Source organism: Taudactylus pleione, unplaced genomic scaffold, assembly GCF_031769625.1.
Source record: "Taudactylus pleione unplaced genomic scaffold, aTauple2 ptg000833l, whole genome shotgun sequence".
Taxonomy (NCBI): domain Eukaryota; kingdom Metazoa; phylum Chordata; class Amphibia; order Anura; family Myobatrachidae; genus Taudactylus; species Taudactylus pleione.
This window is the reverse complement of record NW_028285235.1, coordinates 1,678,799-1,704,366: the sequence shown is the minus strand read 5'-3', so window position 1 is coordinate 1,704,366 and position 25,568 is coordinate 1,678,799. Positions and strand designations below refer to the sequence as shown.

General features: G+C 46.2%; 1 protein-coding gene across 2 annotated transcripts in view; it reads left to right on the top strand.

Annotated features, from left to right (window-relative positions):
- Window positions 1–330: 330 nt before the first annotated feature.
- Window positions 331–25,568, top strand: part of SLC12A9 (solute carrier family 12 member 9) — a 46,781-nt gene continuing 21,543 nt past the window's right edge. Inside the window, exons 1-5 of one of the 2 annotated variants that reach the window (XM_088458441.1) lie at window positions 331–398; window positions 816–1,007; window positions 19,653–19,787; window positions 24,205–24,336; window positions 24,425–24,718. In XM_088458441.1, the coding sequence (XP_088314567.1) occupies window positions 341–398; window positions 816–1,007; window positions 19,653–19,787; window positions 24,205–24,336; window positions 24,425–24,718 (811 nt within the window). In that variant the 5' untranslated portion in view covers window positions 331–340. Of the gene's footprint in view, window positions 409–815; window positions 1,008–19,652; window positions 19,788–24,204; window positions 24,337–24,424; window positions 24,719–25,568 lie in introns of both variants that reach the window. The other variant, XM_088458443.1, reaches the window with a different exon arrangement.

The following is a 25,568-nucleotide window of genomic DNA, read 5'->3' as shown; positions in this document are numbered from 1 at the left end:
GATACAGTGTAGCAGTATAATATCAGTGTATAGTCAGTATAGTTATACAGAGCAGCGTGTGGATACAGTGTAGCAGTATAATATCAGTGTATAGTCAGTATAGTTATACAGAGCAGGGTGTGTATACAGTGTAGCAGTATAATATCAGTGTATAGTCAGTATAGTTATACAGAGCAGAGTGTGGATACAATGTAGCAGTATAATATCAGTGTATAGTCAGTATAGTTATACAGAGCAGTGTACGGACACTGTATAGCAATGACACAGGATGAATGGACTCTCTGTATCAGGCAGTGTTGTGTCATACTCAGTGCTGCTATAAGGGGGAGGGTGTGGTCACATGAGCAGTCAGCTGATGAGGAAGAGCTGCTGTCCTGTGAGTGCAGAGAGAGTGCAGGGTATGTGCAGGTACATTATATGGTCCATTGTATAGTGTATCTGGGATGCTGTATGTATATATGTGAGATGAGGACATCAGTATATGTATACAGCACTGTATGTAGTATGTGATAATGATCTGAGAACACGTGTGAGCAGGGTGGGTATATTTAGGTATGTTACATTGTGTAGGGTAAGCGGGATGCTGTATGTATATGTGTGAGATGAGGACATCAGTAATGTATGTATGTAGTATGTGATACTGATCAGAGAACACGTGTGTCCTGAGTGTGCAGGGTGGGTATATGTAGGTATGTAACATTGTACAGGGTGTGCGGGATGCTGTATATACATGTGAGACGAAGACATCAGTAATGTATACAGCACCGTATGTAGTATGACATACTGATCACAGAACACGTGTGTCCTGTACATAGTGATGACCTCAGAAAGCTCCCCGCTCCTGCATTACCGTCTCTTCAGTGTGTCAGATGGAGCCCTCGCCCTCTGCGATGCCGACTCTGCTACCATGGTGTCAGGCCCTGCACCCCGCAAGCTCTCCACTTTCTTCGGGGTGGTTGTGCCCACTGTCCTCTCCATGTACAGTATCGTGGTCTTCATGAGGATTGGTAAGTGTCCCTCATAGCTGGGTATTATCTGTCCATCTGTCTGTAGGATAGCACCATGTCTGTCTGTAGGATAGCACCATGTCTGTCTGTCTGTAGGATAACACCATGTCTGTATGTCTGTAGGATAGCACCATGTTTGTCTGTAGGATAACACCATGTCTGTCTGTCTGTAGGATAACACCATGTCTGTCTGTAGGATAGCACCATGTCTGTCTGTCTGTAGGATAACACCATGTCTGTCTGTAGGATAACACCATGTCTGTCTGTCTGTAGGATAACACCATGTCTGTCTGTCTGTAGGATAACACCATGTCTGTCTGTCTGTAGGATAACACCATGTCTGTCTGTCTGTAGGATAGCACCATGTCTGTCCGTCTGTAGGATAGCACCATGTTTGTCTGTCTGTCTGTAGGATAACACCATGTCTGTCCGTCTGTAGGATAGCACCATGTTTGTCTGTCTGTCTGTAGGATAGCACCATGTCTGTCTGTCTGTAGGATAGCACCATGTCTGTCTGTAGGATAGCACCATGTCTGTCTGTCTATAGGATAACACCATGTCTGTATGTCTGTCTGTAGGATAACACCATGTCTGTATGTCTGTCTGTAGGATAACACCATGTCTCTGTCTGTCTGTAGGATAGCACCATGTCTGTCCGTCTGTAGGATAGCACCATGTTTGTCTGTCTGTCTGTAGGATAACACCATGTCTCTGTCTGTCTGTAGGATAACACCATGTCTCTGTCTGTCTGTAGGATAACACCATGTCTCTGTCTGTCTGTAGGATAACACCATGTCTCTGTCTGTCTGTAGGATAGCACCATGTCTGTCTGTCTGTAGGATAGCACCATGTCTGTCTGTAGGATAGCACCATGTCTGTCCGTCTGTAGGATAGCACCATGTCTGTCTGTAGGATAACACCATGTCTGTCTGTCTATAGGATAACAGCATGTCTGTATGTCTGTCTGTAGGATAACACCATGTCTGTATGTCTGTAGGATAACACCATGTCTGTCTGTCTGTAGGATAACACCATGTCTGTATGTCTGTCTGTAGGATAACACCATGTCTGTCTGTCTGTAGGATAGCACCATGTCTGTCTGTCTGTAGGATAACACCATGTCTGTCTGTCTGTCTGTAGGATAGCACCATGTCTGTCTGTCTGTAGGATAGCACCATGTCTGTCTGTCTGTAGGATAGCACCATGTCTGTCTGTAGGATAGCACCATGTCTGTCTGTCTGTAGGATAACACCATGTCTGTATGTCTGTCTGTAGGATAGCACCATGTCTGTCTGTCTGTAGGATAGCACCATGTCTGTCTGGCTGATAAGACTGTATATGTCTCCGGGACGTAGTTATATTGGGGATAGTCATGAGAATGACAGGGACCGTGAACAGAGCGTTATGTCAAACACGACATGCTGACACGGTAATAATGTGAATTAAAGCATTACACGCATTAAACATGATGATAAAGCGTGTCTGTCTGACTATGATGTGACTGTCTCAGGGATCAGACTGTCTGTTTGTCTGTCTGTCTCTATGATGTGTCTGTGGGGTCTATGTATTAAGCATTGTAGAGAAATAAAGTGAAGAGTGATAAAGTACCAACCAATCAGCTCTTAACTGTCAGTTTTCCAGCACAGCCTGTAACATGACAGGAGCTGATAGGTTGGTACTTTCTCTCTTTCTCTCCCAGCTATGATACATCTTCCCCTGTGTGTCTGTCTGTCTGTATGTGTATGCATGTATATATGTATGTGTATGCATGTATATATGTATGTGTATGCATGTATATATGTACGTGTATGCATGTATATATGTATGTGTATGCATGTATATATGTATGTATGTTTGTATAATAAGACTGTGGGGTGTCTGTCTGATAAGACTGTCTCTATCTATCTGTATGATAAGACTGTCTGTCTCTATCTGTCTGATTAGACTCTCTATCTGTATGATAAGACTATCTCTGTCTGTCTGATAAGACTGTCTGTATCTGTCTGTATGATAAGACTGTCTGTATCTGTCTGTATGATAAGACTGTCTCTATCTGTCTGTATATAAGACTGTCTCTATCTGTCTGTATAAAAGACTGTCTCTGTCTGTCTGATAAGACTGTATCTCTGTCTGATAAGACTATCTGTCTGTCTGATAAGACTGTATCTATCTTGTCTGATAAGACTATCTCTAAGGTAAGAAAATAGAAGCGCTTGTAACTGATCTGTTGTAAAGTATTAAATCATTAAATAATAACTGAGGACCAATGTAAAATGACATACACAACATGTATAGACAGACACTGATGTTTAAAAAGCTCTCTTGTGAAAAATGATGGTGTTAACAGGATGGGATCCCCGATAAAGCAGCACGCTGGAATAGCTAGCAACCGCTAACCCTACCTTTCCCTATGTTGCCGCACTTCGTGATTCTCAGCCCCGGATCCTCTTCTGGCTCTAACTTCAGACCATTAGTCAGTGAGCCGTTCAGTGGGTCCCGCTGCTGTACGAGCGCTCTCCGGCTGAGTGCAGCTCGTGCTCTGGAATTGCGCCCGCTGGGATATGACGTCAGGGGTGGGGGGAAGATAATCCAAATGTCCAAATGTCCACAAAACTGGTCACCTAGGGAAAGGTAGGGTTAGCGGTTGCTAGCTATTCCAGCGTGCTGCTTTATCGGGGATCCCATCCTGTTAACACCATAATTTTTCACAAGAGAGCTTTTTAAACATCAGTGTCTGTCTATACATGTTGTGTATGTCATTTAACATTGGTCCTCAGTTATTATTTAATGATTTAATACTTTACAACAGATCATTTACAAGCGCTTCTATTTTCTTACCTTATTGCTTTATGTAGCCAGTTTACTGACTACACTCATAGGAAGCTGCTACATTTTGGAGCGCTAGATATTGTTTTTCTTAAGACTGTATCTCTGTACGATGAGACTGTATCTATCTGACTGTCTGATAAGACTGTATTTCTGTCTGTCTGATGAGACTGTATCTATCTGACTGTCTGATAAGACTGTATTTCTGTCTGTCTGATGAGACTGTATCTATCTGTCTGAAAAGACTGTCTCTATCTGTCTGTATGATTAGACTGTATCTCTGTCTTTATGATAAGACTGTATCTGTCTGTCTGATTAGACTGTATATATCTGTCTGTCTGATAAGACTGTATATATTTTCCTGTCTGATAAGACTGTCTGTCTGTCTGATAAGACTGTCTCTCTGTCTGTCTGTCTGACTAAGGGCCTCATTCAGACCCACTCGCAAGCGGCTGTCCGCTCGCAAGTGGGTCGATGGTGTGCACTGCGAATGCTCACGACGGAGGGAGCTCCGTCGTGCGCATGCGCCAGACGCTACGAGCGAAGGACTTTCCTTCGCTCATTGTGTCTGATCAAAGGGGCCGTGCTGCTGATGTTGATTGACAGCACGCCCCCTTTGGTGGGCATGCCGGGGGTGTGCCTCCCAGACGGAGGCGTTCCCAAGGGAACGCCTACCGTCAGAAGCCGGCCCCACTGACATCACTAGTGATGTCAGTGGGAGTGATTTTGGCTCTGATAGAGCCAAAATCACTCCAGGTCTTGTGGTCGAAAACCCCGACCACAGGCTTCTGGTCGCACTGGCGATGGTCGCGATGGTCAAGACATTCGCGACCATCATCCTGCATGCTCGTATGTGCTGTGGGTGGTGACCCACAGCTATACGAGCATCCAGGAGGACGCTCCATATTTATGGAGGACGGCCCTCATTCAGAGCGAGCGCGCTGCTCAGAGCGTCCGGCTCTGAATGAGGGCCTAAGTCTGTCTGTCTGATAAGACTGTATCTGTCTGTCTGATAAGACTATCTATCTGTCTGTCTGATAAGACTGTATCTGTCTGTCTGATAAGACTGTATCTATCTGTCTCTCTGATAAGACTGTATCTGTCTGTCTGATAAGACTGTCTCTATCTGTCTGTCTGATAAGACTGTCTCTATCTGTCTGTCTGATAAGACTGTCTCTGTCTGATAAGACTGTATCTGTCTGATAAGACTGTCTCTATCTTGTCTGATAAGACTGTCTCTATCTGTCTGTCTCATAAGACTATCTATCTGTCTGTCTGATAAGACTGTATCTATCTGTCTGTCTGATAAGACTGTATCTGTCTGTCTGATAAGACTGTATCTATCTGTCTGTCTGATAAGACTGTATATGTGTGTCTGATAAGACTGTCTCTATCTGTCTGTCTGATAAGACTGTCTCTATCTGTCTGTCTGATAAGACTGTCTCTGTCTGATAAGACTGTCTCTGTCTGTCTGATAAGACTGTATCTGTCTGATAAGACTGTCTCTATCTGTCTGTCTGATAAGACTGTCTCTGTCTAATAAGACTGTCTCTGTCTGTCTGATAAGACTGTATCTGTCTGATAAGACTGTCTCTATCTGTCTGTCTCTGTCTGTCTGATAAGACTGTCTCTCCCTGTCTGTCTGATAAGACTGTCTCTGTCTGTCTGATAAGACTGTCTCTGTCTGTCTGATAAGACTGTATATATCTGTCTGTCTGATAAGACTGTCTCTCTGTCTGTCTGATAAGTCTGTCTGTCTGATAAGACTGTCTCTATCTATCTGTATGATACGACTGTATCTATCTGTCTCTCTGACCATCACCTTCTCTCTTTTAATCTATCCCTCTCTCCTTCCTCTCCTCTTACTCCTAAGGCTACCATTACTAAGCGTAATATTGAGGCTATTGACACTGTTGCTTTTCCTCCCTGCTGGACTCTCTTCTCTCCCCGATCATTTCTCTCTCCTGTCCTGAACAAGCTATTTCCCTGTACAATTCCTCCCTTACTTCTGCTCTTGATTCTGTTGCTCCAGCAATAACTACTCACCCTGGCAGATCCACACCACAACCCTGGCATTCCAAATGCACCAGATACCTACAAAAGTGTTCAAGAATTGCAGAGCGTCAGTGGAGAAAGTCACGCTCTAAGGCTGACTTCCTCCATTTCAAATTGATTCTCTCATCCTACAGTGCTGCCCTGTCTCTTTGCAAACAAACATATTTCAAGAACCTCATCTCCTACCAGTCCTCAAACCCCCGGCATCTCTTTGACACTTTCAACTCCCTCCTCTGCTCTTCCCCCTCCTTGCCTTCCCTCCTTGATCTCTGCTCTCGACTTTGCCACCTACTTTACATTAAAATTGACTCCATACGTGAGGACATCATATCCCATCAGAGCCTCAGCACTCTCCTTGCCCTTACCACCCCTCCCCTTCTGTCTCACCAACTCTGACATCCTTCTCCCCTGCTTCTGGGGAGGAAGTCATGGCCCTCATCCGGTCCTCCTTTCCTTCCACCTCCCCTCTTGACCCTATCCTTTCCCGTCTCCTCTCACACCTGTCTCCTTCTGCCTGTTCCCATCTGGCTCACCTCCTTAATCTCTCCCTATCATCTGGCACTGTCCCTTCTGCATTCAAACATGCTCTTGTCTCCCCCATTCTTAAAAAACCTACCCTTGATCCTAACATACTTTCCAACTATCGACCAATCTCTCTTCTCCCTTTTGCTTCGAAACTCCTTGAGCATATTGTCTACAAATGCCTTACCACCTGTCTTTCCTCCCACTCCCTCCTTGACTCATTTCAATCTGGCTTCCGATCTCTCCACTCCACTGAAACTGCCCTCACAAAAGTCAGCAATGACCTCCTTGCTGCCAAATCCAAGGGCCACTACTCTCTGCTCATTCTCCTTGACCTCTCTGCTGCATTTGACACTGTAGACCACCCTATCCTCCTGAAAATCCTTTACTCTCTCGGTTTACGTGACACTGCCCTCTCCTGGCTTTCCTCCTACCTCTCTGATCGTTCCTTCGCTGTGTCCTCTCATGACTCCTCTTCCCCTCCACTTCCACTAAAGGTAGGAGTTCCCCAAGATTCTGTTCTTGGACCTCTCCTTTTCTCCCTATATACATCCTCTTTAGGTGAACTCCTTTGACCTCCAATATCATCTCTATGCAGATGATACTCAAATTTACCTTTCCACCCCTGAGCTCTCCCCCTCGCTCCTTACCCGTATCTCCAACTGTCTCTCTGCTGTCTCTTCGTGGATGTCCCAGCGCTTTCTTAAACTTAACATGTCTAAGACTGAGCTGATCATCTTCCCACCCTCTTCCATTACCTCACTTCCCACAATTTCTTTATCTATTGATGGCACAACTATCTTCTCTAGCCCCAAAGTGAGCTGTCTTGGAGTTATCCTAGACTCCTCCCTCTCCTTTAAACCGCACATTCAGCACCTCTCGCAGTCCAGCCGTTTTCACCTTAAAAGTATCTCCAGGATTAGACCTTTCCTCACCCAGGATGCCACTAAAACCCTCATCCACTCACTGGTCATCTCCAGATTGGACTACTGTAACCTTCTCCTAGCTGGCCTCCCAGTCTCTCACCTCTCTCTACTACAATCTGTTCTCAATGCTGCCGCTCGGCTCATCTTCCTCTCCAGACGTTCTACATCTGCTTCCCCTCTCCTTCAAGCCCTACACTGGCTCCCCTTCCACTTCAGATGCCAATTCAAGGTTCTTACATTCGCCTACAAAGCCCTCACCAAATCCTCTCCCGCATACATTTCTGACCTTCTCTCCCTTCACACTCCCGCCCGTCCACTTCGCTCAACTAATGCATGCCGCCTCTCTTGCCAACTGATTACTTCCTCCCACTCCTGCATCCTAGATTTTGCCCCTGCTGCTCCCTACCTTTGGAATGCAATCCCTCTCCCTATCAGACTCTCCACCTCTCTACAAATCTTCAAACGGGCTCTCAAGACCCCCTACTTCATCATAGCCTTCCAACTCTCATCCTAACCCACCTCATGCTCTTTCCTTCCTATCTTCCCCTTCTGTGTCACGCCTGTCTGTCTGCTCCTCCACTTTAGAATGTAAGCTCTCACGAGCAGGGACCTCTTACCTCATGTGCTTCTTTTTACATTTTCTTTTACTCTCTACTCACCATTAGGGCACCTAACACGTGACTGCCAACTCCCGGCAGCTTATTGTGAGTGCTTTAATCACTATTTCAGCAATGTATATAAGTCGTGTCCTTGTCCTGCACTGTAATGTACTGTAAGTTACTTGTTTCTTGTTCACCTATTAGTTCTATGTACTATGTAAGGCGCTGCGGAACACTTGTGGTGCCATATAAATAAAGGCTAATAATAAGACTGTCTCTATCTGTCTGTCTGATAAGACTGTCTCTGTCTGTCTGTCTGATAAGACTGTCTCTCTATCTGTCTGTCTGATAAGACTGTCTGTCTTATCTTAAAAAGTGGGAGGCGCATATTGAAACTGTTGTAATTCCTACACCGTTCACCTGATTTGGATGTAATTACCCTCAAATTAAATCTGAAAGTCTGCAGTTAAAGCACATCTTGTTTGTTTCATTTCAAAACCATTGTGGTGGTGAATAGAGGCCAAAATCTGAAAATTCACAGTGGACCTGACTGTATCTGTCTGTCTGATAAGACTGTATCTCTGTCTGTCTGATAAAACTGTATATATCTGTCTGTCTGTCTGATAAGACTGTCTCTCTATCTGTCTGTCTGATAAGACTGTATCTATCTGTCTGATAAGCCTATCTCTATCTGTCTGTCTGATTAGACTGTATATATCTGTCTGATAAGACTGTGCACCTCATTCAGAGTCGGTCGAAGCGGCCGTACGGTCATACGCCACCGATGTTCGCTGTACTGCGCATGCGGAAAGTTCGCAATGCGCGTGCGCAAACTAGCCGCTTTGATCAGAAATTTCTCTCTCCTTGAACACAGCCAGGTTGGTAGTTCGATTGACAGATTGAGGCATTTGTGGGTGGTAACAGGGGAAGGTTCTTGAAAACGGGGGAGTGGAGATCCGAACGCAGGCGTGCCTAATTATGTGAACAGTGTTTTATAGGAGTGCATAATTAACAAAGTAGTGTCATGGCACATGTGACATGGGAGGTTTGCACACTGACATGATCGTAGTGCTTAAAAGAGGGTATGGTCAACCTTAAGCTCTACGACCAGTTCTGATGGTTCCCGATGGTCTCGATTAATCTTTATATGCCTGGAGATGATGTGCAATGCGTTCGAGAAGGGGGTGTATTTTTTTGTCTTCCGACCGCTTCCTCCCCTTGGTCGGCCAGCAACCGATCCGAACTTAGGGACGCAACTTGCGAGGGAATCATTTGCATATACGGCCCCTTTTCCCGTACGACCGAGCGGTCACTTCGACCGACTCTGAATGAGGTCCAGTATCTCTGTCTGATAAGACTGTATCTATCTATCTGTCTGTCTGTCTGATAAGACTGTCTGTCTGTCTGATACGACTGTCTCTGGGGGTCATTCAGACCCGTTCGCGAGCAAAGGACGCTCGCAAAGGACGCTCGCAAAGGGTCGATGTTGCCCCACTGCGCATGCGCATGAGAGAGGGAGCTCCGTCGTGCGCATGTGCGAGACCCGGACTGCGACAGCCAAGCTGTCGCTCCGGGTCTCGCACCAAAGGGGGTGTGCCTGCCAGACGGAGGCGTTCCCATGGGAACGCCCACCGTCTGAAGCTGGCCACCTTCATTCAGAGGCGGCCATACGGTCTACGACCACACAGCCGCCTCGTTGTTTGTCAAGTGCGCATGCGCACGAGGGAGCCGGCTCCTTCGTGCGCATACGTGAGACCCGCTACGACCGACAGCGCCGTTCATAGTGGGTCTCTTTCCAAAGGGGCGAGCTGTCGATGTTGATTGACAGCTCGCCCTGTTTCGAGGGCGGGCTGGGGGGGTGGCAGCCCAAACGTAGGCGTTCCCATGGGAACGCCTACCATTTGGGGGAGGCCCCACTGACATCACTAATGATGTCAGTGGAGAGCTTCCGGCTCTGACAGAGCCAGAAGCTCTCCGGGGCTTAGGACAAGTGGGACCCTACCCTAGGGTCTCGTCGTAAGACCCGATGGTCGCGATGGTCTCTGATCATCGCAACCATCACCCTAGCGGTCGTTAGAGCTGTGGGTGTAAACCCACAGCCTAACGACCGAAACAGAGGTGGGCGGTCAGGATGCAAGTGGCCGCCCAGTTTCAGAGCGACCGCTTGCATCCTCCGACCACCTCTGAATGAAGCCCTGTATCTCTGTGTGTCTGATAAGACTGTATCTATCTGCTTGATAAGACTGTGGTTCATTCTGTCTGTCTGATAAGACTGTCTCTATCTATCTGTCTGATAAGCCTGTCTCTGTCTGTCTGATAAGCCTGTCTCTATCTGTCTGTCTGATAAGCCTGTCTCTATCTGTCTGTCTGATAAGCCTGTCTCTATCTGTCTGATAAGCCTGTCTCTATCTGTCTGATAAGCCTGTCTCTATCTGTCTGTCTGTTTGATAAACCTGTCTCTGTCTGACTGATAAGACAGTCTCTGTCTGTCTGATAAGACTGTCTCTATCTGTCTGTCTGATAAGCCTGTCTCTATCTGTCTGATAAGCCTGTCTCTATCTGTCTGTCTGTTTGATAAACCTGTCTCTGTCTGACTGATAAGACAGTCTCTGTCTGTCTGATAAGACTGTCTCTATCTATCTGTCTGATAAGCCTGTCTCTGTCTGTCTGATAAGCCTGTCTCTATCTGTCTGATAAGCCTGTCTCTATCTGTCTGATAAGCCTGTCTCTATCTGTCTGTCTGATAAGCCTGTCTCTATCTGTCTGATAAGCCTGTCTCTATCTGTCTGATAAGCCTGTCTCTATCTGTCTGATAAGCCTGTCTCTATCTGTCTGTCTGTTTGATAAACCTGTCTCTGTCTGACTGATAAGACAGTCTCTGTCTGTCTGATAAGACTGTCTCTATCTGTCTGTCTGATAAGACTGTCTGTCTGTATGATAAGACTGTATCTCTCTGATAAGACTGTATCTATCTGTCTGTATGATAAGACTGTCTCTGTCTGATAAGACTGTCTCTATCTGTCTGTATGATAAGACTGTATCTCTCTGATAAGACTGTCTCTATCTGTCTGTATGATAAGACTGTCTCTATCTATCTGTCTGATAAGCCTGTCTCTATCTGTCTGTTTGTCTGATAAACCTGTCTCTGTCTGACTGATAAGACTGTCTCTATCAGTCTGTATGATAAGACTGTCTCTATCAGTCTGTATGATAAGACTGTCTCTGTCTGTCTGATAAGACTGTCTCTATCTGTCTGTATGATAAGACTGTATCTCTCTGATAAGACTGTATCTATCTGTCTGTATGATAAGCCTATCTCTATCAGTCTGTATGATAAGACTGTCTCTATCTGTCTGATAAGCCTGTCTCTATCTGTCTGTCTGATAAGCCTGTCTCTATCTGTCTGTCTGTCTGATAAGCCTGTCTCTATCTGTCTGTCTGTCTGATAAGCCTGTCTCTATCTGTCTGTCTGTTTGATAAATCTGTCTCTGTCTGACTGATAAGACTGTCTCTGTCTGTCTGATAAGACTGTCTCTATCTGTCTGTATGATAAGACTGTATCTCTCTGATAAGATTGTCTCTATCTGTCTGTATGATAAGATTGTCTCTGTCTGTCTGATAAGACTATCTATCTGTCTGTATGATAATATTGTATCTCTCTGATAAGACTGTCTCTATCTGTCTGTATGATAAGATTGTCTCTGTCTGTCTGTATGATAAGACTGTCTCTATCTGTCTGTATGATAAGATTGTCTCTGTCTGTCTGATAAGACTGTCTCTATCTGTCTGTATGATAAGATTGTCTCTGTCTGTCTGATAAGACTGTATCTATCTGTCTGTATGATAAGACTGTCTCTGTCTGTCTGATAAGACTGTCTCTATCTGTCTGTATGATAAGATTGTCTCTGTCTGTCTGATAAGACTGTATCTATCTGTCTGTATGATAAGACTATGGGGCCTATTCATCAACACTAAAATAACATTTTTAAGGACATTTTCCTTAAATAACATTATTTTGGTATTCATGAACAGACTTAACATAGGAGATATCACAGATATCTCCTTGCTAAGTTCCCCTGCGTTAATTTCCACACTCCCCATACATTAGTACATTAGTATGGGCACATTAGTACATTAGTACATTAGTATGGGCACATTAGTACATTAGTATGGGGATGTGGAAATTATGGTATTCATCAAATTCCGAAAATTATGAATTTTCGGAATTTGATGCAGTTACTATTCGCCACTGTGAGGTGGCGAATAGCAGAATCGACTTACCTGTATCTGCGTGTGCAGGTCCCCCGACGAGTCCCTCCGGCGCTCTGCTCCGTCCTCCGGCTCCGGAGGCTGGTCGGACATGTGTGCTCCCCAGCAGAGCACAAGAAAGTTTAGAAAAAAAAAAAATTCTGCCGGGAAACCACATGACAGACCAGCAGGACGGAGCCGGAGGCTGCTGCGCGGACAGGTAAGTCGGAGGGGGGGAGGTAGGTGAGTGGAGGGGTGGGGAGAGTCGGGGGGGGTACACAAACTTAACGCATCTGTAGGCAGTGCTGCGCATGCGCTGGTTTTACAGATGTAACAGCGCATGCGCAGCACTGCTTCCAGATGCGATAAGGTAGTGTAGGCAGGAAAAGTATCTATTTCCCGAAAAACTGTCATCGCAAAAATTACAGGTACCGGAATAGATAATTATGGAGAGGTGGAATGATGAATTCCACCTATAATTAGCTAGAACTCCATGAGAGTTCTAAACCTAATTATCTCTAGAGAATTTTTAGGTTTAATGAATAGGCCCCAGAGTCTGTCTGATAAGACTCTGTATGATAAGACTGTATCATTCTGTCTGTATTATAAGACTGTCTCTCTGTCTGTCTGATAAGACTGTATTATACTGTCTGTCTGATAAGACTGTCTCTATCTTGTCTGTTAAGACTATCTCTGTCTGTCTGATTAGACTGTCTGTCTCTATCTGTCTGTCTGATTAGACTGTGGACCTCATTCAGACCCGGTCGCACAGAGCGTGCGGTCGGTCTGAATGAGGGGAGGACGTCTTGAATTTTCAAGACGTCCTCCTTTGCGGTTAACACCCACAGCCTTACGATCGCCTAAGGTGATGATCGCGATGGTCAAGACCATCGCGCCCATCGGGGCTTACGACGAGACCCTAGGGTAGGGTCTCCCTTGTCGTAAGCCCCGGAGAGCTTTCAGCTCTGTCTGAGCCGGAAGCTCTCCACTGACATCACTAGTGATGTCAGTGGGGCCGATCCCCCCCGTTTGGGCTGCCACCCCCCCGGCCCGCCTTCCAAACGGGGCAAGCTGGCAATCAACATCGACAGCTCGCCCCCTTTGGATCGAGACCCACTACAACTGGTGCTGTTGGTTGTAGCGGGTCTCACGCATGCGCACAACAGCGCCGGCGCCGTCGTGCGCATGCCCTGTGGGGGGCCATCGACCAGGTCCAAGCGCATCGGCGCTAACGACCGGGTCTGAATGACCCCCTGTATCTCTGTCTGATTAGACTGTATCTATCTGTCTGTCTGATTAGACTGTATATATCTGTCTGATAAGACTGTGGACCTGATTCAGAGTCGGTCGTTGTGGTCGCACGGTCGTACGCCACCGATGTTCGCTATACTGCGCATGCGTAAAGTTCGCAATGCGCGTGCGCAGACTAGCTGCTACGATCAGAAATTTCTCTCTCCTTGAACACAGCCAGGTCGGTAGTTCGAGTGACAGATGGAGGCGTTTGTGGGTGGTAACAGGGGAAAGTGCTTGAAATCGGGGGAGTGGAGATCCGAACGCAGGCGTGCCTAATTATGCGGACAGCGTTTTGTGGGAGTGCATACGGATTATGGGAGTGCATAATTAAAGTAGCGTCATGGCACATGTGACATGGGAGGTTTTTACACTGACATGATCGTAGAGCTTAAGAGAGGGTATGGTCAACCTTAAGCTCTACGACCAGTTCCGATGGTTCCCGATGGTCTCGATGAATCCTTATATGCCCGGAGATGACGTGCAATGCATACGAGAAGGGGGCGTATTTTTATTGTCTTCCGGCCGCTTCCTCCCCCTGGACGGCCAACTACCGATCCGAACTTAGGGACGCAACTTGAGAGGGAATCATTTGCATATCCGGCCCCTTTTCCCGTACGACCGTGCGGCCGCTTCGACCGACTCTGAATGAGGTCCAGTATCTCTGTCTGTCTGATAAGACTGTATCATTCTGTCTGTCTGATAAGACTGTCTCTGTCTGTCTGTATGATAAGACTGTATGTGTGTCTGTATGATAAGACTGTATATGTGTGTCTGTATGATAAGACTGTATATGTGTGTCTATATGATAAGACTGTGGACTTCATTCAGAGTCGGTCGTAAGTGGCCGCTCGGTCGTACGCCTAACGACTGCAAAACTGAAAAAGGAAGCAATCGCACGGCCGGTCGGTCGCAACCAAGTGATAGCAGCTAGCGATCGAGTCAATCGTTGTCAGTCGCTGTATGTTAATTTTCTTCTGATGGTTGCGGCCGCTTGTGTTGTGTGCAAATTACACCAAAAATTAACAAAAACCGCATAGAATAAGCCATCCCCTGAAATATTATTCTTATTATTCTCTAATGCAAATGCAACTGAATCAATTACATGCCAATTAGCTGTGTTATTAGCAACAACAAACGATTATTAGCTGATTGCATTGTGTGGCACAAAATAGAAACATCACTCCGAACATCAGTAACATTCAATAGTATCGATTGTACTCTGGGGCTTGAGAGAGCACATACCCAACCTCAAGCTGTACGATCAGCCAGGCCTCTAACCTGCTCGCAGAGTGACGTTTTACTACTTCCGGCCTTCTATGTCGGTCGTAGCAGGTAATTTATGTACGCCCCTAAAACGCCCTGAAAACGGTGAGGAACGCCTGCGTTTTCAGACCACCACCCGCGTCACCACCCACATATGGCCTTTCATGTCAATCAACTCTCGGAAGCCACTTCCTGCTAGTAAGCCGTACGATCGACAGCATTTTGGATCGCATGGTCTCGTACGCACATGCGCACAACTAACCGTACGCATGTGTGGTTTGGAAACATCGGATGCATACGACTGAGCGGCCGCTTACGACCGACACTGAATGAGGTCCTGTATCTCTGTCTGTATGATAAGACTGTCTCTATCTGTCTGTCTAATAAGACTCTGTATGATAATACTGTATCTGTCTGTCTGACAAGACTGTATCTATCTGTCTGTCTGATAAGACTGTGGTTCATTCTGTCTGTCTGATAAGACTATCTCTGTCTGTCTGATAAGACTATCTGTCTGATAAGACTGTATCTCTGTCTGTGTGATAAGACTCTGGCCCTGATTCAGAGCCGGACACTCTGACAGAGCTTTCGCTCTGAATCAGGGCCGTCCTTCTTGATTTTTAGAGCAGCCTCCTGGCTGCTCATATAGCTGTGGGTGACCACCCAAAGCTATAGTGAGCGGCCAGGAAGATGGTCGCGATGGTCAAGACCATCGTGACCATCGGACTTGCGACGAGACCTTTGTGGTAGGATCTCATTGCCGCAAGCCCTAAAGTGCTTTCGGCTGTAACAGAGCCAAGAACACTCCCACTGACCTCACTTGTGATATCAGTGGGGCCGGCCCCAGACGGTAGGCGTTCCCATGGGAATGCCTCCGTCTAGGCAGCCACGCCCCCGGCACGCCCACCAGAAGGGGGCGTGCTGTCACTCAACATTGACAGCACGCCCCCTTTGGTACGAGACCCGGAGCAACGGTTTGCCCATCGCTATCCGGGTCTCGCGCATGCGCACGACGGAGCCGGCTCTGTTGTGCGAATGCGCACAGGGCCACCATTGACCCGCTTGCGAGCGATCAGCGCTCCCAAGCGGGTCTAAATCAGGCCCTCTGTATGATAAGACTGTATCATACTGTCTGTCTGATAAAACTGTGGACCTCATTCAGAGGCGGTCGAACAGAGCGATTTGTCGTAGCGAGCAGCGTTTTTTTCAACTGCGCATGCGTGTACATGGCAGTACGCGTGCGCAAGCCTGTCTTCCCTACCGCAATCCTCTTGCTCGCTAGTCACTACCAGGTCGTAGCTGTGATTGACATTTCGTGCCGTTTGTGGGTGGTTACAGGGGAAGGTGCTTGTGAACGGGGGTGTGGTGTTGCGCACACAGTCGTGGTTGACCTTAAAAAGGGCGTTTTAAGGGTGTGCATATATTACTGAGCTAGTCATCACACACGTCATCTCGTTGCAATAATGATGCTACTGCTCGCAGAGCTAAGGGTAGCCCAGGGTCTACCTTAAGCATTGTGAGTGCAGGCGATGGTTTCTGCCTCAACCGAAGTTTGCAGGCAATTAACAATGTAACGGGTGTTAATCATGCTGACGTAGGTTGCCGCCTGCGACCGACTCTGAATTAGGCCGTAGAGATAGGAGGTGTGCTTTCATTGTTGTGGGTGTTTCCGCGCTTACGATGTGCGTTGCGACTGAGTGCTCGTTTTGCATATTCTCAATCACTTTGGGTGCGACTGATCGCTCCTGAGCGACTGCCCCTGAATGAGGTCCTGTATCTTTCTGTCTGATAAGACTGTGTATGATAAGACTGTATCAATCTGTGTGATAAGCCTCTGGGCCTGATTCAGAGCCGCTCGTAATCGGCCGCTCGTTCGCTCCAAGCGATGTTCGCACATCTGCGCATGCATATGGGTCGTAATGCGCTTGCGCCAATCAGTCATTGTGGTTGGAAATCGAGCGCTCGCAAAATAGCGAATGCCTGCTAATTTGAGTGACAGGAGGAGGCGTTTGTGGGTGGTAACAGGGGAAGGTGCTGGAAAACTGGGAGTGGAGATCCGAACGCAGGCGTGCCTAACAGTCAAAACGGGCGTTTTAAGGGTGTGCATAATTAACAAAGCAGCGTCATCGACCACGTCACTTGGTTGTCTTTTAGCTTGAACTGCTCGCATGATTGCGGTAGGAAAATCCAACCACAAGCACTGCGAGCAGTTCAGACGCCTTTCGATGTACTCGATTAATCTAATAAATAGCGGAGATGACGTAGGATGCGAGCGGCCAGGGGACGTCTTTACAAAATAGCGAGCGCATGTTTCGTTCACTCGCACAGACATAGAGGCGTCAACAGACCGCAAAGAGCGAGCGCTCAATTTAAATAGCCGGCCCCTTTTTCTGAACAAGCGTCCGCAAATAGCGTCCGGCTCTGAATCAGGCCCTCTGTGTGATAAGACTCTGTGTGATAAGACTCTGGGGCCTATTCATTAAACGTAAAAATTCTCTGGAGATAATTAGCTTTATAACTCTCATGGAGTTCTAGCTAATTATAGGTGGAATTCATCATTCCTCCTCTCCATAAGTATCTATTCCGGTACCTGTCATTTTTGCGATGACAGCTTTTCGGGAATTAGATACTTTTCCTGCCTACACTACCTTATCGCGTCTGGAAGCAGTGCTGCGCATGCGCTGTTACATCTGTAAAACCAGCGCATGCGCAGCACTGCCTACAGATGCGGTAAGTTTCGTACCCCCCCCCACCCCCCTCCCCCCTCCGCTCACCTTCCCCCCCACCCCCCCAACTTACCTGTCCGCGCAGCAGCCTCCGGCTCCGTCCTGCTGGTCTGTCATGTGTGCTCCCAGCAGACCACATGACAGATTAGAAAAAAAATAATTTTTTTTTTTCTTTTTCTAAACTTTCTTGTGCTCTGCTGGGGAGCACACATGACAGACCAGCCTCCGGAGCCTGAGGACGGAGCAGAGCGCCGGAGGGACACGTCGGGGGACCTGCACACGCTGATACAGGTTAGTGGATTCTGCTATTCGCCACCTCACAGTGGCGAATAGTAACTGCATCAAATTCCGAAAATTGATAATTTTCGGAATCTGATGAATACCATAATTTCCACATCCCCATACTAATGTACTAATGTGCCCATACTAATGTACTAATGTACCCATACTAATGTACTAATGTACTAATGTGCCCATACTAATGTACTAATGTATGGGGAGTGTGGGAATTAACGCAGGGGGACTTAGCAAGGAGATATCTGTGATATCTCCTGTGTTAAGTCTGTTCATGAATACCAAAATAATGTTATTTAAGGAAAATGTCCTTAAAAATTTTATTTTAGTGTTGATGAATAGGCCCCTCTGTGTGATAAGACTGTATCAATCTGTCTGTGTGATAAGACTGTATCAATCTGTCTGTGTGATAAGACTGTATCAATCTGTCTGTGTGATAAGACTGTATCTATCTGTCTGTGTGATAAGACTGTATCTATCTGTCTGTGTGATAAGACTGTATCTATCTATCTGTCTGTGTGATAAGACTGTATCTATCTATCTGTCTGTGTGATAAGACTGTATCAATCTGTCTGTGTGATAAGACTGTATCTATCTGTCTGTGTAATAAGACTGTATCTATCTTTCTGTGTGATAAGACTGTATCTATCTTTCTGTGTGATAAGACTGTATCTATCTGTCTGTGTGATAAGACTGTATCTATCTGTCTGTGTAATAAGACTGTATCTATCTGTCTGTGTGATAAGACTGTATCTATCTGTCTGTGTGATAAGACTGTATCTGTCTGTGTGATAAGACTGTATCTATCTGTCTGTGTGATAAGACTGTATCTATCTGTCTGTGTGATGAGACTCTGTGTGATAAGACTGTATCTGTCTGTGTGATAAGACTGTATCTATCTTTCTGTGTGATAAGACTCTGTGTGATAAGACTGTATCTATCTGTCTATGTGATAAGACTGTATCTATCTGTCTGTCTGTGTGATAAGACTCTGTGTGATAAGACTATCTATCTGTCTGTGTGATAAGACTGTATCTATCTGTCTGTGTGATAAGACTCTGTGTGATAAGACTGTATCTGTCTGTGTGATAAGACTGTATCTATCTGTCTGTGTGATAAGACTGTATCTATCTGTCTGTGTGATAAGACTGTATCTATCTGTCTGTGTGATAAGACTGTATCAATCTGTCTGTGTGATAAGACTGTATCAATCTGTCTGTGTGATAAGACTGTATCAATCTGTCTGTGTGATAAGACTGTATCAATCTGTCTGTGTGATAAGACTGTATCTATCTGTCTGTGTGATAAGACTGTATCTATCTGTCTGTGTGATAAGACTGTATCTATCTGTCTGTGTGATAAGACTGTATCTATCTGTCTGTGTGATAAGACTCTGTGTGATAAGACTGTATCTGTCTGTGTGATAAGACTGTATCTATCTTTCTGTGTGATAAGACTCTGTGTGATAAGACTGTATCTATCTGTCTGTGTGATAAGACTGTATCTATCTGTCTGTGTGATAAGACTCTGTGTGATAAGACTATCTATCTGTCTGTGTGATAAGACTGTATCTATCTGTCTGTGTGATAAGACTGTATCTATCTGTCTGTGTGATAAGACTGTATCTATCTTTCTGTGTGATAAGACTGTATCTATCTGTCTGTGTGATAAGACTCTGTGTGATAAGACTGTATCTATCTGTCTGTGTGATAAGACTCTGTGTGATAAGACTGTATCTGTCTGTGTGATAAGACTATTTTTATGCAGACAGCACTAAAATTAATGTACTACAAACTCCACACAGTTATTGCTGCTCATAGTAATGGTGTAAGTCAGCAATGCTTACCACTGTGCCACCATGTGACTCCCCCCACGTATCTCTCTGTCACGCAGGTTTTGTGGTGGGACACGCCGGCTTGTTGCAGTCGCTCCTCATGCTTGCTGTAGCTTACGCCATCATTTGCCTGACTGTACTGAGCATCTGCGCCATCTCCACCAATGGCGCCGTCCAAGGCGGCGGAGCCTACTGTATCCTTCTGTGCGCAGTAATGGCGGCCACTGGCCGCGTGTAATTAGTGTATAAATGGTCATTTGGTGAAACGTGAATCTAATTCTTGTTTTCTTACAGCTTTATATATAAAGTCACATTGCTGCGCATACAGAATGAAATGTACTCTGCGCCCGTTAGTACCTGTATGCCCATAAGACTTGCGTCCAATTATATAATCCGATGATATTATTATACTTTACTTTCAGTTGTTTTTATTTACATAATAATCTCAAAAATTATTTTCTCTTTTATGCAGATATTAAGCAAATAGTAACGTTTGTGCAATGGCCGATGGAGGAAACTAATTGCCGCACTTTGGGGGGTATTCAATATGTGAGCGAAAAGTCCGTGCTGGACTTTTCGCTCCATATCGAAGGGTTGTTGGAGATAAAGTATCGGGCGCGTGCCCACTTTATCCCCGCATTCAATTTGAAAGCTGCGAAAACGGGACCCGGCGGAAAGGTAAGTATCGAATAAAAATCGGGATTTTTCGGGAAAGCATCCAGGGACCCCCTAATGATGTCCTGACATGGGGGATCACTATGGGTAGCCCCGTTTTGGCCTGCGGAGGGCAAGTATGGTTTTTAAATAGCCGCGGCAGGTGTTTTTTTCCGCCTGGGAAGAAGGGGTGAAGAAGAGCACTTAAGCTTTTTTTTTTTTTTTTTTTTACGAAAAAAAACTAGGTGCATGGAAATTTGGGGGAACATGAAAATGGGTGCAAGGATATTTTTAAGTCCCTAAGGTGCATTTTAAAAATTCTTCAAAGATGCACCTTCCGCTAACACCCGCATTCTTTAAAACACCTGCCGCATACTTGGGAACCCCCCTGAATTTATTTAGTTAGTTTAAAACTTGTTCCCCAGATTTTTTTTTAACCCCAAAATTTAACTTATTTTTTGGGGTGTCCCTATATTTTTTTTTTTTTACTTTTTTTTGACAGTTCATTTTTAAGGACCATTCCCAGGGGTGCAGGTTATTTTTTTTTTTTTTTTTTAAACCTGCACCCCTAAACCCCAATACTCCACTTTTTTTCGCCTGCTAAAGGATAATGATAATAGGCGAAAATGACGTCATCGGTGATAATTTATCGCCGATAACGGGTTTTTGCCTCAAATTCAATACGCCCTTTGTCTCATTGTCCTCATTCCCAGTTATTACCATTATTCCTCTTCATGCGCTGTCTAAACACTGGAGGTTTGCGCAGATTGAGACAATCGCACATTAGTACGTTTCTGTGGCTGTTACCATATGTTGCGCCTGATTCAGAGACGGGCGCACTGCCGATAGTTTCGCAGAACGAGGGTTTTTTGCTATTGTGAATGCGCAGTGCAGCGCTGGAATTTTGATCAGGTTCATACAGAGGAACCATACGCAAAGTGAGTGACTGGTAGTCAGCGTTTTGGGGTGGTAACGGGTAGTGGTTAGAAGAACGCTGGTGTATCTGACTGTTTAAATGCCATTTTGTGAGTGTGCATAAATTAGCCACCGCGTTCTCCTGCGCAACATGAGAGCTCTCTGCATGTCGGGAATGCTGCACTGTTTGACCTGCGTGACATGCTGCATGACTGGCCGATGTGCATCGATGGTACAAAGGTTTACGCCGCTGCATGTCATCAGATGGATACGAGAAGGCAGCAGACTCTGCTATGGAAGCCATTGGCGTATTTTAGCAGCTGGGATCTGCGAGGAAATGCTTTGCATTAGCGTCTGTCAATGAATCCGGCCCATGGACCGGTTCCTTTTACTTTCTGCAGAAGATGGGTGACCATTCGGCATGAAGCAGCAGCGGCGGCAATGCCCGTCTGCGGGAGGGATTTGCCTGGCACAGATGTAGTCTGCAGGTTTGGACCAAGCCCCCTGTATTCTGCCATTGTTTGTTTTGCAATAAGGTCAAAGTTGTCATCTCTGACATTTCTTCCATTTGCGATTTAGGTCCATGACACCTACATTTACTAGCACAGGGCCTAATTCAGACCCGCTCGCGAGCGTAGGACGCTCTGAAGCGGGTCGATGGTGCCTAATGCGAATGCGCACGACGGAGGGAGCTCCGGAGTGTGCATTCGCGAGACCCGGCGAGCGACAGCCAAGCTGTCGCTCCGGGTCTCACACCAAAGGGGGCGTGCTGTCGATGGTGACTGACAGCACGCCCCCTTTGGTGGGCGTGCCTGCCAGACGGAGGCCTTCCCATGGGAACGCCTACCGTCTGGGTCCGGCCCCACTGACATCAGTAGTGATGTCAGTGGGAGTGATTTTGGCTCGATCAGAACTTGCGGCAGCGAGACCCTACCGCAGGGTCTTGTCGCAAGCCCAATGGTCGCGACCATCATCATGGACGCTCGCTATAGCTGTGGGTGGTAACCCACAGCTATGCGAGCGTCCAAGAGGCCGCTCCATTTTTAGGTAGGAGGGCACTGATTCAGAGCGAGCGCTCTGGTCAGAGCGTCCGGCTCTGAATCAGGCCCACAGTTCATGCAATCTAATTATAAAGTCTCTTAATTTTTCCCACCTCTATACTTAAGTGGAGGGGCTCTTAAGTTCTGAGGAGCTGAGACTAGAGGACACCCGTGCCATGTACCTACTCCTTACTCTTTTGGGTACTGACTGTAGGGTGTCTGTGGAGTTCTGCACCTGTGCCCAGAGGACACCCGTGCCATGTACAATGCTCCTTACTCTTTTGGGTAATGACTGTAGGGTGTCTGTGGAGTTCTGCACCTGTGCCTAGAGGACACCCGTGCCACGTACCATGCTCCTTACTCTCCTGGTTACTGACTGTAGGGTGTCCTTGGAGTTCTCAACCTCGTGGGGCCAAGAAAATGCAGGTTCCAACTCCTGAATCTCCTGCATTTATAGGGGCTGAGATGGAGCTGGAAGTAAATATTACATGGCCCGTATTAAGTATGTGAATACACCCTCAGTGATCTTGTTCCTTCCTCTACCTGTTCCTCCTCTTCAGAAGTGAGGTTTGGTGTGTCCAGTTAGAAGGACAATGGCCCTCATTCAGAGCCGTTCGCTATTTGCGGTCGTTCGTTTAAAAACAAGGGGTGGCTATTCAAATGATCCGTACGCACATTGCAGTCTGTTCACACCTCTAAGTCTGAACGAGCGAGCAAAACATACGCTCGTTTATTTGTTAAAAACGCCCCCTGGCCGCTCGCACCATACGTCATGTCCGCTATTTATTAGATTAATCGAGTACATCGACCAGCGTATGAACTGCTTGCTATTCTTGTGGTTGGTGTTTGCTACCACAAATTTGCGAGCAGTTCTGGCTCTAAAATAACCCAGTGACGTGGTCAATGACGCTGCTGTTTTAAATATACACACCCATAAAACGCCCGTTTTGACCTTTAAGCACGCCTGCGTTCGGATCTCCACTCCCCATTTTCAAGCACCTTCCCCTGTTACCACCCACATACGCCTCATTCTGTCACTCAAAATAGCAAGCACTCGCTATATAGCGTACAAACTATTTTCGGCCGCACTGACTGGTTCGCGCATGCGTACTAAAAACCGTACGCATGCGCAGATGTGCAAACATCGCTCGGAACGAGCGTACTGCCGCTAACGAGCGGCTCTGAATGAGGGCCAATGTTAGATCCTTCTTCCTGTGAATGTGACAGTGCCCCCTGGTGACTGAATTGGTAGTTGTCCTTAGGGTGCATGAATTCTCAACATTATCTAAATCTATATTCTAGGTTGTGCTGCATTAAAATATTTTATTTGTTACATTTTGGTGAATAATTGTTAGCAATACAAATATACCTTGTTATCCTGGATTAGGTGATAACTAGGATCAGAATGGAACTCAAAACGCATCTCTGGCGCACACGCTTTTTATACTAAAATATATATATTTTTTTGCACATTAAATAGCAACAAAAAGGTACAGTTCTTACAGCCCAAACTGATTTCCATGTCTTTGCTTATTAAATGCTGTATTTGGTGTGGGATGTCTAGGTTGGGTGTTAGAACCAGTCAGCCAGATACCTGTACAAGATGCCATTTATGCTTTAGGTGTAGGCTGAAATTCAGGATACATTTAATTGATTACCCATCCTTTATATAGCTGCCTTGCTATTTCACCTGTGTTGGTTATGGTTTCTCCTCCAGTGGCTTCTGATCAGTACCTTGTTGCTCCCTGGTACTTAGCTTCGGCTTCTCTCTTGTTTGTTTGGTAACTGTTTCATATGAGTTTTATGCTCCTAGGCAATTCCAATCCTTAACTATTATACCTCCAGTGTATCAGTCCATAGCCTGTCCCTAATGATTATTCCACAAATCTCATATGAACTGCAAGCCAGGAGAACAGGAAAGCAGAAGGTCTCTACTCTCACCCCACTCCCTTGTCCTAATGTCATTTCTCAGTAGACCTCTATTTCCTTAACGATACCCCAGTTATGATTTCCCGTACGCTAGGCCCGGAGTTCGGGGGCAGTATTGGCCTGATGTTCTATTTGGCCAATGTATGTGCATGTGGTGTTTATGTCCTAGGTCTGGTGGAGGCCGTGCTGGATCTTTTCGGGAAAGGTCAGTACTTTCCTTCCCCAGAAATCCTTCTCTCTCTCCCCCCCCTATCCCTTCACTCCATAACTCTTCCCTCCTTGTCTTCCCGCAGACTCTTCTGACCCCACAAACACCCTGCGCTCCCTCCCCCAGGGATATGGATACAGCTTCCTTTATGCCAGCGTGGTTCTCCTGATTTGTCTCTCGGTTTGTCTGGTCGGGGCATCCATTTACTCCCAGGCTGCATTTTTCATTTTTATTCTGGTATTTTTAGTCCTTCTGTCTATTCTGATTAGTTTTTTAGCTGTGGGGCCGCTTCAAGTGACGATCCGACATGGAGGCAATATAACTCTGGTCGGAGAGTACACTGGAATCAACTCTACGACTCTGCATGACAACCTGCAATGTGAGTAGTGTGCATGCGGTTCCCCTTACCCCAATAATCTGTCACTAATCCTGCAGCTACCTACCACATTCCAACTCTCGCTTCTTCTCTCTTTCTCGTCTTAACTGTAACTCTCTTCCTCTCTTGTCCTCTACTGCACCACACTCTTCCTCTCTCTCTTGTCCTCTACTGCACCACACTCTTCCTCTCTCTCTTGTCCTCTACTGCACCACACTCTTCCTCTCTCTCTCACCTCTACTGCACCACACTCTTCCTCTCTCTCTCCTCTACTGCACCACACTCTTCCTCTCTCTCTCCTTTACTGTAACTCACTCTTCCTCTCTCTCTCTTTTACTGTAACTCACTCTTCCTCTCTCTCCTTTACTGTATCTATTTTCCTCTTTCCTTTACACTTCCTCTCTCTCTCCTTTATTGTAACTCACTCTTCCGCTTTCTCTCTCCATTACTGTATCTCACTCTTCCTCTCTCTCCTTTACTGTATCTCACTCTTCCTCTCTCTCCTTTACTGTAACTCACTCTTCCTCTCACTCTTCCTCTCTTCCTCTCTCTCTCCTTTACTGTAACTCACTCTTCCTCCCTCTCTCTCTCTCTCTCTCTCTCTCTCTCCTTTACTGTAACTCACTCTTTCTCTCTCGCTCTCTCTCTCTCTCCTTTACTGTAACTCACTCTTCCTCCCTCTCTCTCTCTCTCTCTCTCTCTCTCTCTCTCTCTCTCCTTTAGTGTAACTCACTCTTCCTCTCTCTCTCTCTCCTTTAGTGTAACTCACTCTTCCTCTCTCTCTCTCTCCTTTACTGTAACTCACTCTTCCTCTCACTCTCCTTTACTATAACTCACTCTTCCTCTCACTCTC